Source organism: Protobothrops mucrosquamatus, unplaced genomic scaffold (assembly GCF_001527695.2).
Source record: "Protobothrops mucrosquamatus isolate PMUCROS unplaced genomic scaffold, P.Mucros_1.0 scaffold482, whole genome shotgun sequence".
NCBI lineage: Eukaryota > Metazoa > Chordata > Lepidosauria > Squamata > Viperidae > Protobothrops > Protobothrops mucrosquamatus.
In genome coordinates this window covers 96,937-115,224 of record NW_015386802.1, presented here as the reverse complement: position 1 = coordinate 115,224, position 18,288 = coordinate 96,937, and the positions used below count along the sequence as shown (strand labels likewise).

The window sequence follows — 18,288 nt, the reverse complement described above, 5'->3', positions numbered from 1 at the left end:
AAGGTAGCCTCGGGGGCCCCGTGATGTGTCCATGTAGCTGAGGATTGGGGAATGTTGGGAGTTCCGCCCGCCCCATGCTGTACAGGGGAGTGGGAAGGTTCACCCATCGACCATCCCCCCGGGGGAGGGTTGGGGGCCCCAGGGGTAGGTCATACATCAATCCCTCAGCTTGAGAAGTGTCTAACCTGGCTATCTTCTGTGCCCTTGAAAACTCCTTTTCTAGGGCTTGATGTCTCCGGCTGGCCTGCTTTTCAGCCCTCTTGGAGGTCTTGTTGGCAGATCTGACCTTGGTTTTGGTCGCAGTCTTGTCAGTGCCCTCCAGACTAGATGGAGCAGAATTCATTAGGGCCGATGAAGATGGCAAAGCGCCCTTCGAAGAAGAAGCAGAAACCTCCATTCTCTGATAGCACAGGAGCACGATGGGGGACCCCTGGTATCTAGAGAGTATTATACACTGGATAAGGACAGGCGCACTGTAGGGGGCGCCTGGAACCCAGGTACAGCTGCTGCTTGGATAAGGACAGATGCACAGAAAAAGGGGGCGCCTGGAATCCAACTAAAGCTGTTACACGGTATAAGGACAGACACACTACAAGGGGTGCCTGGAATCCGGTTAAATCTGTTGAGGATAAGGACAGGTGCACTGCAGGGGGCACCTGAAACCCAGAAGAACACTCTTGTGTGGATAATGACAGGAGCACGACAGGGTACTCCTGGTATCCAATTGGTAATTTGGTAATCCCAGATAGGCTGGGTTATGTTCGTTATGGCAAAGTGAGGCCAGGAGACACCAAACCTGAAAAAGGGGGTGCAAGAGAACCTGCTTCTGAAGAAGGCCTTTCAGATTTTAAATGGCCTGCAAGCCTGTGCTAAATTTTTTGCTCCAGGAGCCTGGAGGTACGGTTATATACCTAAATAGCAGGCCTCAGGCCAGAAATAGGCCTAATTCTCTTTCAAAATGGCGGCTGGCTCTCAAAATGGCAGCCTGCCTGGTGATAGAGTGGATCCTAGGGGTGTCCCCCTGTCTTCTTAGTTCACCCCCTCCAAACAATTTCCCCCATCACAGGGAAAGAACAGTAATGAAGGAGGAAGGATCCCCTTCCTCCAAAATTCGCTAGAAGGGGAGCCAATTTCTCCGCACCCACGCGGTCCAAGATGGCGGCCGCACTCGGAGAACAACCGAAACTGTCGAGGCCCGAGGACCTGAGCAGGAAAGGCCCGATGCTGTGGGGACGCTGTCTATCTACAATGAAGAGCCGTTCTAGGAGGCAGAGGAACCGAAAAACGGCACTTTTTGTTTCACCGATCAGCCGCCTAACAGCTGATCGGCACCTATCCCTGTGCGTGCGCGCATCTCCGGGCGATAGCTGGGCGATCGTGTGGCTGCAAGGTAAGGGAAGCAGCTGGAGCCGAAGTTCGGATCCGGAGGATTGAAGTTGCAGCCGCGACTCCAAAAACCCCCAAGAACGCAGGATTAATGAAAGCAAACCTCTGACATGAAGAAGGAAGCCTCCTCCTCGCAATCGGCCACCGGAGCCGCAGCCACTAGTTCCGATAGGAAGGCAAAGTGCTTCAAGGCGTGCTGGGGACTAATAGTCATTAGTCCGCAGTGAGTAGATTGTTTGCTGGGTTGGGGAGAGGGAGAAAGGGAAAGAAGGAGCCCCTTCTTTAGAATCAAATTGTTGTATTTCCCCTCCCAAGTCAGGAATGAGAAAATCAAAAGAGATTCTGAGATTCCTGAATGGGAAGAAAATGGGCAAACCTGCCAATTGGAAAACCAATTTTTTTTGTGTGCTGAACACAGCACAGCCAGCAATCAGGAAAATGGAAAATCCACAAATAGTTTAGACTATACCTGCCTAAGAGCCAAACTTACATGTCTGTCCTGGGCAAGATCAAGTCAAGACTGGGATCTAGGGTCCAGGATGGGCGTGGCAACTTTGGCTGACTTGATCTGATTGGGCAGGAATACAGTCTAAACCCATTGGTGGATTATCCATCTCCAGTGCTGGAGAAAATAAGACTTACTGAGTTTAGTGGAATTTAATTCCAGGTAAGTGTTAGCATAGAATTGAACTTATTATTATTTTTCTATTAGACCAACAAACAACAAGAAATTTACAGTTGCTGGGGCTGTAGAGAGGCTACCATCTATGATAAAAGGATCATTTCTTGAATCCCCCCCCCAATTGATTATTCTTCTGCTAATATTTCCCTCTGGTTCCCAGATGAGATATTTTTTTAAAAATATGTCAATATAACATGGAAACAAGAAAAGCAGAAAGGAAGTAAGTAATTAGGATAAAAACAACGTGCCCATGGATAGGAGCAGGATCATGCCCAATTCCTATGTGTAATAACAGAGTTATTAGTGTGGGGAAAAACTGGAGGAAGAAGTACTATGAATACTACCTTGAGCTTTGGAATGAAAGATAGGATATATTTAAATCTAGTGATAATGATGGATATCATTAATTATGAAATATTCAGGCATGCTACCCTATTCTCTTTCTATTTGCACATTAATTTTGTGCAAAAGGACTATTTGCTTCTCATATCTGGTTCTGGCCAGTCTTCCGTGGTAAAATTATCTAAAGGGTGATCGTCCACTATGAGTATGTACATCTTTCTTAATAAATATACTTTGTTCAGTAGGACTTATTTCTAAAATTGTTTTCAAGTATTGTTCAAGTTTAGGGAAACAATTATCTTCTGCTTCCTCAGTAACCTAATTTTGCAGCGCAAAAATGCTTTGGGCTATAAAACAAAAGATTAGATGATCCTTGTAGTCTCCATAAAAGTTATATTTCATTAAAAACCCATATATTCTAATAGCTATGTTTGTATATATAGGAAATACACGGATTTCAAAATTGCCTTCAGTTAAATCACCTCAATTGAGCTGTAATCCTAAATTATTATCTTCTCTGCACTGCATGTGAAAATCGTTTAAATCAGGGATGTCAAACTGCCGGCCCGTGGGCCGGATGCGTCACGTGGAAGCCACACCCACCCCATTGCCGGCAATGGCAAAACAGTCCTAATACATTGTGCGACGTCATGTGACGTCGCGAGTTTGACATGTCTGGTTTAAATGAAAGTTCTTCACCTGCTACCTTGTTTTAATGAAATTTCATAGCCATAGGTGACCACTGATTATTTAAGAACTCTATTTAGTACATTTATTTTGACATTTTTATTTTAGTAATAACAGAACAGACAAGGAAAATAACTGTCTTTGTTCCAGACTGTTTTCCTTCTTTTTTCTTTTCCTTAAATGTGTCTGTGGGGAGGGGAGTGACATTTTTCATTGTGAAAAGAAAAAAGGTACAAAGAAGGAAGAATAGTTATATTACCTTTGGTTGAAAAATTATTTAAGATAAAGTAATTACAGGGGTAAAATGCCATTGCTTTATTTGAAATGTTTTAAGAGTTAAAATGTGAGACACTTTTATCAAAGCCAAGTTCTTGGTGGCTTTTGTTCACCAATGTTAGCTATTTATTTTTAAATCAAGTTTATAACTTTCTTTTAAACACACTTACAAACACATTTTATATTTATAGGTTTTTTAAAAATATTTTTTACCTCTTTCTTGTTCCACTGAGAGAAAAAGGTCTTACGTGACACTGTTCTTTTGACTGCTAACAATAGTTTCGGCAAGATGTAATTTTCAGGTGTTTTACAAGAGCACAGAAAAAGTCAAATAAAACCCTGTGTTATTCTGTACCAGATTGTATCCAGTTATTTCATTTGGATTTTACTGAGTATTTCCAGCAACTGGGAACTGTAAGAAAGGAGATTTCTGGAATGGGGTTTAAATTTCTCTCAATATAAGTATTGAGTTCTCCTCAAGGGAGCTGCTGGCTCTTCATTTATAGGAAAAGTCTAGATTAAAAATGTGCATTCTAAATATTCTGATTTGTTGCATTCTGTTATTGATGTATTTTTGTTTATTTTGACAGCAGGAGAAAACATAGCCATTTACTATCTCATACAATGCTGCACTTTTAATAAGTAAAGGGAGGAAGTAGTGAGAGCATTTTATTCTTATTTTTGGGTGCTGTGTTTGAAGTTGTTTGATTAAAAATGTTCCTTTTATTGTGATTTCTGTGATTGATTAACAAATGTTGATTGTGTATTTGTCTAGAACTGATCAGAACAATTTACACAATTATTTGGCCTAATCCCCATATTTATTACACAATTAGATGAAACTCTCACTGAACCCCTTCAATTTGTTTCCATGTGCTACATCATCATGTTCATCCTTAAACGGATAATCATTTTACTTTATCAGAATTCTTTAACATTGTTTCTTATTTTCCTTAATCCTCTCTTCAAAATTCCTTAGAGCAGTTCATGAGACATCTTATCCTTGCAAGCATCTGGTGTTCCATCTAATGGTTCTGAGGGCTCCATTTTAAAAGTGCTATTATTATGAGAAAAAAAAATCAATCCTCAAATTGGTATAAATTGTGCTTTTTTCTGTTGATGAAGAATATGCTGCAGATATTTAAAAGAATCATCAGGCACTTACTAAACAGATTTGTAGCAATTGTTCTTCTCTTTTCTTAGCCATGTTGTGAGATCAGATTTGTGGCTGACTCTGAAATTGTTGTAGTCCCCTCTTTCTCTAAACTCTTTGCCATGTCATCAAATTTGTCTGGTGGTGCCCTTGTCTCTTCAAAGGATCGATCAAATTCACTCCCTAGGCCTCTACTGCATTATGATCAATACTGAGGAAATTACTTATTAAGATAAAAAAACCCATTGTTTCCCAATTCTATCTCAACAAGATCCTTTCCACAATAGACTTCTCCAAACGCTTTTACTGCCAGTCATGTCATTAATAGAATCCCCAATTTGTTCTTTGAAGTTTTTAAGAACTTCTCATTGAGAACAGGAGTTAATATGCAAAAGGGCAATTCAGGACAAGTTTCCTTTGAGATCTTTGCCCTTTTTTTAAACCTATTATGCTTTGGCATAATCAAAATCAATATTTTCTCTTGGTCATAAGATCACCAGATTTGTCCTTGGATACTTCATGCCCAGTTGACTTCCAGAGGCCATCTCTCTCTGGATTTCATTTGATTCTGTGCTGCCATGCTGATTAAGGATGAATTATTGCTTCTTTCATTAACAAGATTTGGCAGTTCCAGTCAATGGACCTATACTTCTAAAACAGCTCAAAATGTTATATACATAGTTCTTCTAGTCTATCAGGACTTAAAATAATAATTCTTCTTGGTTTTGCTTTGCATCAAGAAATTCCTCCATTGGAGGCTGATTTCAAATAGTTTCATTGTTTCCTTTCATACTTTTTCATGTCCTCATCAATGATGCTTCCATGTCTCGATGGGAAACTCATATCCAAGTCCTCTGCGCTTGAAGTACCTTGTCCAGACACAATCCATCATGGCACACTAATGAACTCAGACCCTTCATAGTTGGAAGGCACTTTGAGCCTTCCAAAGTTGCCATCATAACAAGACTTTCCAGGTTATATTGGAGAGATATAGGTAATACATAAATACATAAACTCTTCTTTGCACATTATATTACAGTTTAAATATTGGTGTGTCTGTTACTTCTTCTTGAACCTTGCAATCTAAATCCATTCCCCTTCTGAAAAAAGATAAATTGATATTTGACCAACTGCAATCTCATCACCCTTTGATGACATTTGCTAGCTGAATCTATCTGTTGCTCTATCTCACCAATCATTATCTCCTATTTTATTACATCAGTGAAGTGTTTTATGAAAGGTCTTGCATTTCTTTTCTCTGATCCCTAATATTTCACACTGGAATTTTATGTTGCCTTTTCTATAGTTTATTCGCAGTCCCCTTTGAACCCAAGGCTACCATCCCAGTTCAGGTCCTCTTATGGAAGATAACCATGATATCTGTTCAGTAACCTTGACATCTATTCTGGAGAACTGTGTGCCTTATGAAAATATCCTCCCTTCTTTATTTTTATAGGGACAGGATAGAGCTTTACCCAAATGTTTCATTCTTTCTCAAACTAATAATGATAGAGTGATTAGCACATACCATGGCTGGCCAAGCATAGTTTGGGGCAGGAATGTTGTTAGATGCAGTGCACTGAAAATGTGGTTTAGTCATTTTTCTAGACAGTGAGATAAAAACTGACAGCCAGTGCCTGTGGTGCTTTTTAGAGAATAAATAATAAAAAATGTGCTGTCATATATAATGTTTTCCTTGATTACATCCTTGGAAACAGATTTTAATGCATTCTGTAAAAAGGTCAAAAGATCTCACAGGGAAGGCAGAAATTGTGAGGAAAGGGAGTGGCTTCTTTGTACGAATGCATACATTAAATGCTGAAAGGCTATACAAAAGTGCTAATTTGCCCCCGGTGTATTGATTTATTTGGAAGATGCTGGAGATAAGTTAATGGTTCCATTTTAATTCAGTTTCATATTTGTTTAAAAAAGAAGTTTCTATATGGAGATGCATCAAACCCAGTAAACTTTGCCATCACCTCCATCACCTATGACAAATGGAATATTATTTAATACTAAGGGAGATGGGAAATTTTGCATCATTGAAAGAGTATACTACTTAATATAATATATAATATATTTGTTCTGCCTCTGCTTCAGCCTCTGTAGTTTTGGTTTACTATGATCTTAGCAATCATTATTACTTAAAATAATATTTGACAGTATTGGAGCAAGTACCTTCTTCCATGAAGGAGTAAAGAATATCTAAGAAATCATACTATCATGGCCTTTTAAAGTCTGCAGGAGAAATAGTAGTAGGAAAACAAAGGCATTATGATTTGCAAAGAAAACTAACTTATTGTAATGGTTAAGGGATCAGCCTGGAAACTGGAAGAACATAAAATTTTAGGTCTGCCTTAGGCACGAAACCTAGATGAGAGACTTTGGAGCAGTCTTTCTATCTCAACAACTTTAGGAAGAAATCAGTGACAAACCATTTCCAAAAATCTTGCCAAAAAATTGCAAAGATTTGTCTAAGCAATTGTTGAGAATCAAGATTGGCTCACAGTCAATCAAACACACAGAGAGTGAGAGAAATGATTTACAAACTCCAGCAATAGTTGCATTATATAAGTTTCTAACTTAAAATAGCACTTAACACCAGTAAGGGCAGTTTAAATATTACTTCTATGATAATGACAGTATTGGAATTATTCAAGGGATGCATTGTCATACAGATGCTTATTCAATGAACTTCTTAGCTTATTCAAAAAGTCTACATACTATTTTCTGGATTTAAAAAAAGCAAAATCTGTCTTTTGGGCTGGGAGGCTTATAGAAAAAAGTAGATTCTTAATTTTTTTTATTTGAGGACTAATAGAAGAAGATAATAATCAAATACAAATCATAGCTTTGTGAAAAGAAAGTTTCAAAATTACCAACTTTCTTGGCTTATTAGTAAAATCATCTGTATCTCAGACAATCAATACATTTGATTGTATTCCTTTTCTTTTCTCTGCAGTTCATGAGCCAGGTAAAGAATGCTAGACATCAGTGCATATTCACCTGCATTATTGTCAATAAGAGAAATCTATTCCAGCTTTTTTCTATAGTTTGAAAAAATCTTATAAATACAGATTTCTGTATTACTATAAAAGGAAAATATTTGAATCTTCAGTACAATTTTATGTGGCAGACAGAATGGATTATGAGCTCAATGACTTAATCCATTGAGGATCCTGTATCCTAATGTTACTCTTATGTAAACTTAAGGCATAAATTATTGGCAGTTTGGAGAAACCCATGTAAGGATGTTTCCAAGCAGTGTGGAAGCATAACATTTGGGAGTTGAAGCCTGTAGATGGCATAGTTTATACACAGAGATTGTATGTAATCTTTTTAATAGTAATGAAGGGACTGATGAATATATGAACTGACACAACTGAATTAGGAAGGCCATAAGTATGAACTCAGTTCAACATTCTGAAGTAGCTGATTTGTATGTGTGAATTGGTCTTAAGTATTGTATTTGGTACCAAAATGCCTTTTTTCAGCAGGTGAGTCTTCTACTATCAGGACAATGCTAAGATGCATTATCAGGTTTTGTTATTTGGCTCTTGAAAACACAAACACAGATATATTAAGCCTGTCAAGCAACCTTCTTTACTACATAAACAAATGTAGGATTTCAAAGGCATATCTAGGTTTTCTCAGAAGTCTTCATTTGTAATGAAATTGGATTCTGTATAAATGTAGGAGACTTACTGGGCCAGTGAAAACCAGGTATACATTAAATGCTACCTATCTTGTGTAACTTTTTGTTTTCACAGTGTATTGTTACATAATCTCTGAAAAGCATTCTTATATGTTGCTTTGTGAGCCAAATGTCATTTATTCTAATGGGGTAATCCTTTTACATCAAAATAACCCTATGCTTTGTATTTTAGAAACACCAAAGACATATCTATTATTATGGTATTCCACAACCAGCTTTTTTTCCTCTTTTCATTGAAACAAATCTTATAATCCAAAATACTTTGTTAGCATTAATTCTGCATTTCTATTACATTCTCTTTTTCTTCAGATGCCTCAATTTTTATCTTCTTGTCCATAAATGAGCTCAGATTTCCATATGATGATCAGTACATGGATCTGATAGTATTTTGTTCCCATGGAAATACCTTTGGTTTAAAATTAAGAGCCAACAAATTATTTTGTTTATGGTGTTGGAGTGATACAAGGATAATTCATGTTTAGTCCAGAGCCACGAAAGCTTAGTAGGTAACTCAGTGTCAATCAGTGTCTCTCAATCCAGCCTACCTCATAAAGGGAGTTAAGGGGAGAACAGAAGGAGAGAACTCTGTATGCTGGAGCTCCCAACAGGCAGTATATAAATATAATAAGTAAATGAACAACAAGTACTATCTTACTCTTTTTATTTTATAACTAAGATACAATCAGTTTGCCTGAAGTAAAGATTTTCTTATAAATGTGTGCTAATCAGTTACTATGTTGGGTCAAAGTAATGCCATAACCTCAGTGGCCAATTCAATACTCAAGAATAAAAATAAGTTATTAAGTGGATTGGTGAAAAGGTGTGAACATAATATACTTGTTTTTCAGTAAGGCAATTGACAAAGTAAACCACAACCTACTTCTTAGTAAGTTGGAAAACTTTGAGATAGATAGCTTCACCATTAGATGGATTCGTAACTAGCTAACAAACCGCATTCAACATGTAATCATTAATGGAATTATCATACATCTACATAGAGGGAAGTAAGCAGTGGGATACTCCAAGTTCTGTTTTAAGCCTAGTACTCTTCAATATCTTCATAAACGATTGAGATGAAGGAATAGTAGGGGAACTCATCAAATTTGTAGCTAGTGAGTACGTTGGGAGCTGGAGAGTATTAAAAATGAAGCCGTTCTTTTCCCTCCCTAAGTACTGCATCTCTTTATTTAATCATTCTAGCTCTTTCCTTTGATTTCTGTTATTTTCCTCTCTATTTTCCTTTTTTTCTTCTTTTTTCCTTGCTCTTTTTTCAGTGTTTTGATTAGTTTTTCTGCTGTTTTTATCCTTCCTTCTTTCCTTTCTTCCTTCCTTCTGCAAGATTCTCTTCCCTTTTCCTTTCATACACCTGACTTGTTTGATAAATTGTTTGTCTCTGAAGTTCACTGGTGTATTTATGTGCTATGACAGGACCAGCGGTATAACTCATTATGTCAAAGTTGACCATTGGGCAAAAATATTCTTCATATAAAATTATGTATTTGTTGCTCATTTGAAATATCTTAGCATTGTCTTAATCGTTCTTTAGAAAATATACAGTATATAAATGAAATTGAAATACACTAATGTTTTTAGCAATAATTATTTAGATTTGACCGATCCTAACTAAGAAAAGGAATTTCTTATGATGATCTTATAGTTCATATAAATATCTTCTTTTTGCTCTGAACTTTTTCAGAGAAATTATGGTTGCTGCAACTGAATACCTGGAACCTTTTCCTTCTTTTTGCTTTGCTTGATCATGATAATTTTTTTATTTGCGCTATTTTTTGCTGATTTGACAGACACCATTAAATGCCTGCACATGCAACCATCTAATTTTAAATCATACAAAAGTTTAGAAAGAAAAATTCAAGCCTATTTCTCTTTTCCTTCCTTTTACTATGGTGTCTAAGGTTGAGCATTATGGATTCAATCCTACATAAATCCTGGAATTTTGATCTCACTGTATAAAGAAAATGATTCAATATTCCATGTAAAATCCAAGGAGAAACAAAACACAATTTAAAAGTGCCTTCTACTGCAATATCACAAGCTCATTTTGATACTCCTCTGAAGGTCAGTGTTTGCCATATAGACTGCTTTTCAGGAAACTCAAGTCTATTAAGTATCTGGTCAGTCAAAACACTCATTCATTTATTATGTTTCTATCTTGGTCAAATCAGTAAACAGCAGTCGCAACCAGTCTAGTACTTCTTTGTATTCAAATCAAAGTGCCTTAATACTTTTCAGTTCATTCACTTTTTTTTCCTTCCTAGAATTTCCCAGCAAGTGCAGGTCTGCCACTGGCTACAATAAGATTGACTGGCGTGTGACCCAAACCTTAATTGTTGGCTGAGAGAGAGTGACTAGCCCAGTCACCTAATGGGTTTCCATGCAGAAGGCAGGACTAGAGCTCATAGTCTGCTGGTTTCCAAACCAGCACCTTAACTACTAGACCAGTTTGGTTCTCTACTTTACAGTTCATTCACTTGTTGATTGAAATAGCAAGTATTGAATATGTTAAGCCTGCTACTTCTGATTAGACTTCTTAATTTCAGGCCTACATGGAAGATCATTTGAAAAACAAGAATCGTCTAGAGAAAGAGTGGGAAGCACTTTGTGCATATCAAGCTGAGCCTAATGCAACTACCATTGCCCATAAGGAAGAAAATGTCCAGAAAAACCGCTGTCAAGTTGTAGTTGCATGTATGTATAGTTTAAACTAAGTGATTTATTTACAGTACTGCTTCGCTCTTTATCTAATATTGAATGTTTTTGTCATCTTTATGGGACAGGTATAGAAATGTATTAGTAAAGTAACTTAATAATACTTAGTAAAGTAACTTAATATTTTGTTAAATGTTATAGTACATTGCCCTGGGCAACACATCTTTTACACCGGTGTAACTTGCACAATACATTTTTGTTTTTCTTTATATTGATTACAGCAAGCAATATTTTGCACAGCTTTGTGTAAAGGCATTCATTCTGTTGGTTGAATACAATAGAGGTTGTGTTGATCATTCATCTTAGCTTTTTGACATACTTACATCTATCAGGAAAAAAATTCTAATTCAGTTTGCAATTACAAACTGCATCACTTATACATTTGTACTCATTTAGAATAAATAAATACTTGTTGGCATCCACAGATAAGTTTACAAAGCTTCTATTCTCAGTTCTGGGTTACTTTAGAAAGCACAGCCATTTAGTTGCTGATATTTCTAGACCGCTTTGTATGTCTTAAAGCACCATATTTTCCTTCCAATAGATAATGGCAATTTCATTAGCTAATTATACTTTATCAGCTTTATGTCAGACTACTGTATTGAATGCTAAATCTTACAATTCAAAACATACTGTATTTTATAATAATACAGATTACTTATAGTGTGGGGCAGATATTTTTAAAAATTCTAAATTTTATTGTTTAAAAAGTCACTGAAGTATCAGTTTAAGAGAAAAATACAGAAAGGTGGTATGGGCAGGATTATTCACAGTCAATCTAAAGTTGGTATCAAAATCAAATTAATACATTTTGAAATTGAAACGTACTCTGATTAGTGAAGAGAATACTTGGTTTTTAGTGAATTTGATACTATTTTGATGAAAAGAGATATTTTATTATAAAGGAATAATAGTTACGTTAGGATTGGGGAGACTTTGACTCCCTACATGTTTCTGATGTATAGCAACTCCAAACAGCATAACTAATGAAAATGAATTTTTTTTTGGTGATTAGTTAGCAACATCAGGAAAGTCAGAGGTGTGTTGTAGATGCTTGAGAAAAGAGATCTTACTCTTTTAGCATATGTTTATATGAAACATTTACTAAAATGGTCTGTTTCAACGCCTCTGATTGTCATGTATTATCTTGCTTTTGCATTATAGTCATGCTATTTGATGGCTCCGTCCAGTGAGCAGTACTGGCATGTAGATTAACAACCTCATACTGTTCTTATTTTCTCTAACCAATTGAGCTTGAGATACCACAGGAATAGAAAATATCTGTAATGGAATGGGTGGGTGACTCTTGGTGAATAATGGGAAGAGTTGCTGCCTGGAAAGCAATCAGATAAGAGAGGCAGGAAGCCCCAGTGGTTTAAATAGGCAGAGAAAGAAATGTAAGGAAGGACCCACACTAATGGATCAAGATTGTACTTTTAGACTTGCAAGTTGGATATCAGTCCTCCCAGGTAAACCAGACAGGAAACACAACTACATGAATTTATTCTACTTTATTATAAGGCTATATTATCAAGTCTTGTAAGTCTGAAAATATAAACTTCCACTTTCCACTTTTAAGTGCTTGATTCATCAGGATGGATCGTTCCTAAGTTTCTTTCTTTGACTTTAAACTAATGAGGGCTCCTGTCTGTATTCTCCTATTGTTTTCTAGGCAGCATCTCTTACTCTTGTTCCTCAAGGTCATTTATACATTTCATTACAATATCTTAATTGTTAATTTTTTAAGGTATTGAATTAGGATGGAAGAAACCTGGTTTTTAGTTAGCTGAATGATTTTGGGCCAGTAATTTTCTTTCTGCCCAACATACGGTATCTCACAGGGTTATTGTTGCAGGAATAAAATGAAAGGAATCCTCACTTACTTCTGTCCTGGAGAAAAAGTGGGATCTCAGTTTAACAAATAAGAGAAGAAAGGAAACAAGTCAGCTCTGTAAAGCAGATGGGTTGGTATCATACTCCAATATGGCGGTTTTATTTCTGTTTTTGTTTTAACAGAATGTTTTGTTTCAGGCTTTATCTAAAATAATCACAGAGAATTCTGTGTTTAAAAGCAAGTATGCTGAAGCTCAAGTATATGATATTTCTCTCTTCAGCTAAAAAATATTTTTCTCTTTGAGTTTAATCTTTGAAATAGCTATTTTAATATGCATATTTTAATCTATTCATATAAACACAGTATAAATAACTATATGTTTTTGGGGGGTGGGGGCAAGATGATCATTGCAGGATATGTTTGAAAGCTGAAAATAGTCATGACAATTCAGACTACATCAACGCAAGTCCAATTGTAAGTATAAAGGAAACTTCTTATGAATAGTAATTTAAAATTAATTATGATCCAGTTAATTAACTAATTATAATAAAAGTTTAAATTTTATTTTGATGGAAATCATGGTTGCAGTCTCTGGTATCTGACTGCACCTTGAAATAATTATAAATTTACTAAAAATGCTTTTGCTGTTAACTTTATTCCTAAATTCTAAAAGCTACACTTATATAAAATTCCTGCACCTGTTTATGTATTTTGTCAAGTCCCTTTCACAAAATGCAAATATGCTTTGTTATTGAACTCTAGAATTTAAAAAATAAAATTGATTTAATGTGCCTGACATGAAGACCCTTGTACCTACTTTTTGAAATTAGCCAGGTTTTATGCTCTCAAACATCTTTGCTTACAAATTTAAATAATAACGGGAGGTTTAGTTGAATACGTTCGTCTTAGCTGAAAATTATATCTGATAGTCTCCATATTGGTTTGAAATGAAATGGGCTGTTTTCACATTGTGGTCCAAGGTCCAAGCTACATTTTGTAATCCATGCACATCCCATACAATTTCATTATCTTCTTTCTGTGATTTTGGCTATAAGTTTATTTAGTTGTATAAGTATTCCTGATAAGATTTATACATAATAATTTTTTTTCAGAGTTACCACAGTTGAAATATGCATTCTTCTAACAATGTTACCATGTACAAGTTTAGATAAATGAAGTGCTTTCAACAGGGAACACATGCTTAACTATTTTGCTTCAATAATTTGGGACAACTTGATTTTTCCCATAACTGATTTTTCTCAATTAACAGAATATTATTAGAATACATATCATAGATCAATTTTTAAAAGGTAAGCTCCCTTGAGTTGAAATTGACTCCTGATGAGTATAAGGACACATCTACAGTTATTACAATTATTTCCTTGGAAATAATTCATAAATAACTTGGCACAGATTTTTCTGGGTTTTGATTTGTTTTGATTTATATTTAGCATACAGCCTGAAGAAAACTAGACTTTTTTGTGATCAGATAAGGTAAAGTTGTTATATGCTACCAACTGCTCTGGACATAGAAATATTTATTATCCAATATCTAATCCCCATAAGTAGAATAACAGCTGCATATTTATTCAAATATAAAAATTATTCCATAAAAAGCCCTGCTAAATCAGGCTAGAAGTGACTGCCTCAGAATAAAAATGCAAAAGTTTTTTGTAGAGTTTATGCATCATTGCTGGGAATGATTTCAGCTTTTCCCTTGTATCACAGCCAAGTTTTATAGCCATTATAATATGTAACAAACTAAATCCCAAATAAAATTTGGCTTCATTTTGCCTCAAAATGCAAGAATCATAGAAGCAATCTCTTGTTACTTGCAATTTGTTTCCAATAACTAAATAAGCTTTGCAGCAAACATTAAGCTCTATAAATATATTCTAGTTCAATTGTACTGCATTAACTTATTCCTTCATTGGATGAAATAAATTGCTGTTCTGTATGAGATATGTTTAGTATTTTATCTTGCTTCCATTTTTAAAATATGTTTTAAATATTTTTTGAGGAGGTTTTGTTTTATAAGCAAGTTCTACAGATAAGCTATGAATTTTACAATGATAATCTTGTTCAAATGTTCATGTGTATGTGTCCATGCACATGTATATATCTGTGTTCTTTGCAAATCTAGTTTATATTGGGTAAAATGAGCTGGTGCAGGGTAGCAGATAAGTGAATCTTCAGATGAGATTAAATATCCCAGTGAATAAGATTTTTTCACTGTCTTTTCAATTTAATTATAATTTACAATTGATTAAAAACTATGAAATTTAGATTGATAAAAAAATCCAAACTGGTAACTAGGAAAATAAAAGAGACCTGGAAAAGTAAACAATAAAAGATTTTTCACTTACAGATAAAAATGTATCACCAATATTAGATATTATTAATTTTCACTGCTACACTTTTACCAGCCCGAAATTGCTTGTAAACACTTAGCCAGCCTAAAATATTTGCTGAATAATAACAAAACACTTTCATAAATATATAAAGAAATTCTGAAGCAAACACAGAAACCTATTCTGTTGTCCCAAATTACTTTTTTAAGAATATTTCAGGATTCTTCAGTGTCACAGTATCAAATTTTGATACATCTGTTCGTCTTCAGTAATATATACAATAATTTGTCAGCAGTACCTTCTATTTTAGAAAAAAATGACCAAATGATTTGCAAAAGGATGAATGGGCAAAAAATTGATAATAAAAATATCAGTCTACAGTGGGAAACACTTTAAGTCCCTGCTAAACTCTCTTTATCTTAAGTTGGCTGTCTTGGTATAAGGAAATTACAAAAGTAATTTTATCCAAAGAAAAAAGTTCTCCTTCCCCAACAAAAGTGGGAATTCAAGGGCAACAACCACAAGGGTAACTAAAACTTACATTATTGCAAGTTGCCCAGAATCAGTTGAGAGGGAGATGGGTGGCATTTACATTTAATAAATAAAGCTAACAAGTTCCATTGTAGCCTTCCCCGCAGGAGAAACGAACAAATTCTCTGTTCCTTATCCAGCCTTACTGTGTGCTGCCTTGCCAAACTAGGGAAAGGAGGACAAGGAGTAAGAGGGTGAAAAATTGTGGGTATCATCAGCCTTAGCTATGCACAAGTTATTGTTTCTATGGCCAGATAATAAATTCAGTGTGTCTTCTTTATACCACTGTAGTAACAAGCCAGTGGTGGAGAGAACAAAAATAAAAATCAAGCAAACTTTTTTTTGCTGTTAAAAAAAACTATCAAAAAAAAAAAGAATTGACATTCCATTTTTAAAACTTGCAATAAATATCATGTCAGTAAAATATTGATTTGTCATTTTTGTAATACTTGGGTATCCCAAACAAAGAATTAATACTAAAGCTAGAAAATATGAATTGGAGTAAAATATTTATTTCAGAGTGCAAAATGCCTGATAAAGCCAGAATGATACATGGTGCAGTTATAAAGAAGGTTCCATGGGTATGCTTATAGTTGTGTATTTTCCAACTTTTAGGGTCTGTGGTCCAGCTTCCAACTGGTGCTCACTCAACCTTGGCTCGAATCTAAATAACTAAAGTTATATATGGGAAGTAGAAGAGGAGGGGGCAGGGCTTCTTTATGCTAGAAAATAACTTGGCCACCTGGCCACATGTCTCTTTATCAGAACCACTTACCAACACCATCTTAGTGCACACGCATGTGCACAATTCTCAGAAAACATTGAATATTCCATGTTCAAGGTCCGCAAAACTACATAATCACGTATCTTGATTCTTTAAGCATTCTAATATGAAACTGGATAGAAAAGATGCTTAAAAATTCCTTGGCATAAAATTATGTTGGAAGCTTTTCATGTTTTCTTAAATAACATAAAATACTGTGGTAATAACTTTGCTGCCATCAACTGAATAAAAAGCTTGCAATTACAGCACAAGGAAACTCTGACCGTGCAGTATTACATCTGTCATATTTGTAGTTAGTACAGGTTAAATTTCAGAGAAATCCAGTAGTAAATAATGAGCAACCTTTGTTTGTAAATCAGACGTTATAAAAATAAATGGGAATTCTGTTTTTTCTCCTAGGACTTTGGAGAGGGAAAGGGAAGTTATTTTTAAAAATAAAAGGTACCTCTCAGTTTTCTTGGGGTTGAAATAGCCAAACTAAGAATGTGAATAGTTTGACTTTTTTTTTCAAACACAGCATACTTTAATATTGTGGATATATCCTGAGGATTATTGTGTCAATATAACTAAAATATACTATAAAAATATATAGAGGATACATTTCAGAATATATGAATTAATGGCATCACTCACCCCTTGTATTTAAAACAGAAAAACATTGTAAAAATTTTTTTCCCTTTCTAATTTCTCTTTTCTAAATATCTCCTTTTAAAGAACTTAATGAAATTCAATTAAGTTCATTTTTTCCATTATCTTTGTTCCTTTTATTTTAAATGAAGAGGTGCAAGTTTGGGGCACATTTCCTTTATATCCTGTATGATTATTGTTTTAGGTTTACTTTTACTTTTAGGGGCACAAACCACACATGATATATAGTAACATGAAGATGGTACTTAGTCATAACCATTGTCAGTTATATTTCAAGTCAGTTAACTTGAAAAATAGGCTTTATAAATTTTATGTAAATTACATAGAGAACATTCTTGGAATAAATATATGAATAAATATATATATATATTAGTATAAATTGGAAAGCTTTGTACACCTAGTGTTTTATTTTAAAATTGTCCAAAACTAAATAATTAAATGAAGACTAAATCTAAGAGTGATACAGTAACTAGAGGAGAGGGGGAGAAAGTTCTAAACTGGTACTGAAATGGTTTGAATTGAATTGCATCATGCAGAAAATATTTTTTAGGTAGGGTATATTTTCTGCATTAAATTATATCATTTATTTGTTGAAATAATTTTTACAACCACCCAACTCATATCAGAAAGTGTGAGCAATGTAGAAAGACTAAAGCCAATAGTTACAACAATAGCCTAGGATGCCTGAAGCAGATAACACATTTCAATCACCAGATTGGATCAACAACATCTTAGAAACATCCACAGTATGTTGTTTGATCTTTTCTTGTTTTCCTTTTAATGCTGAATATTTTGTTTATAAAAATGATTTAATTTCAGTGTACATAAATATTCACGAAGTGTGTGTTAAAACAAGAGTAAAAATAACACTCTTTATAAGTAATCTGAATTTATCACTACAGCATTAATTTGTGGTCAACATAAACATGCAGTAAAATTTAACATCAGAATTTTAAAAAATCAAATATCATTTGCTGTAATGAATTTATATCAAATATTGCATCTAATTTTAAATCATTTCAGGTCAGTTTGAAATAGAACTAATATAACTTGGTATTAAAACATCTTAGATTTTGGACTTCTTGTTTGACATTGCGGCATAACGGATGCAGGAAGATGGGGCTTCGTCTTCTGTGTTCAATTTCACCCTGTTGGGGACCCTAAAAAGTTGC

General features: G+C 34.8%; 1 protein-coding gene across 1 annotated transcript in view; it reads left to right on the top strand.

Moving 5' to 3' along the window:
* PTPRN2 (protein tyrosine phosphatase receptor type N2) overlaps window positions 1-18,288 on the top strand; it is a 519,027-nt gene that overhangs the window by 415,620 nt on the left and 85,119 nt on the right. Inside the window, exons 12-13 of the mRNA XM_029284276.1 lie at window positions 10,800-10,947; window positions 13,203-13,276. Of these exons, the coding sequence (XP_029140109.1) occupies window positions 10,800-10,947; window positions 13,203-13,276 (222 nt within the window). The remainder of the gene's footprint in view (window positions 1-10,799; window positions 10,948-13,202; window positions 13,277-18,288) is intronic.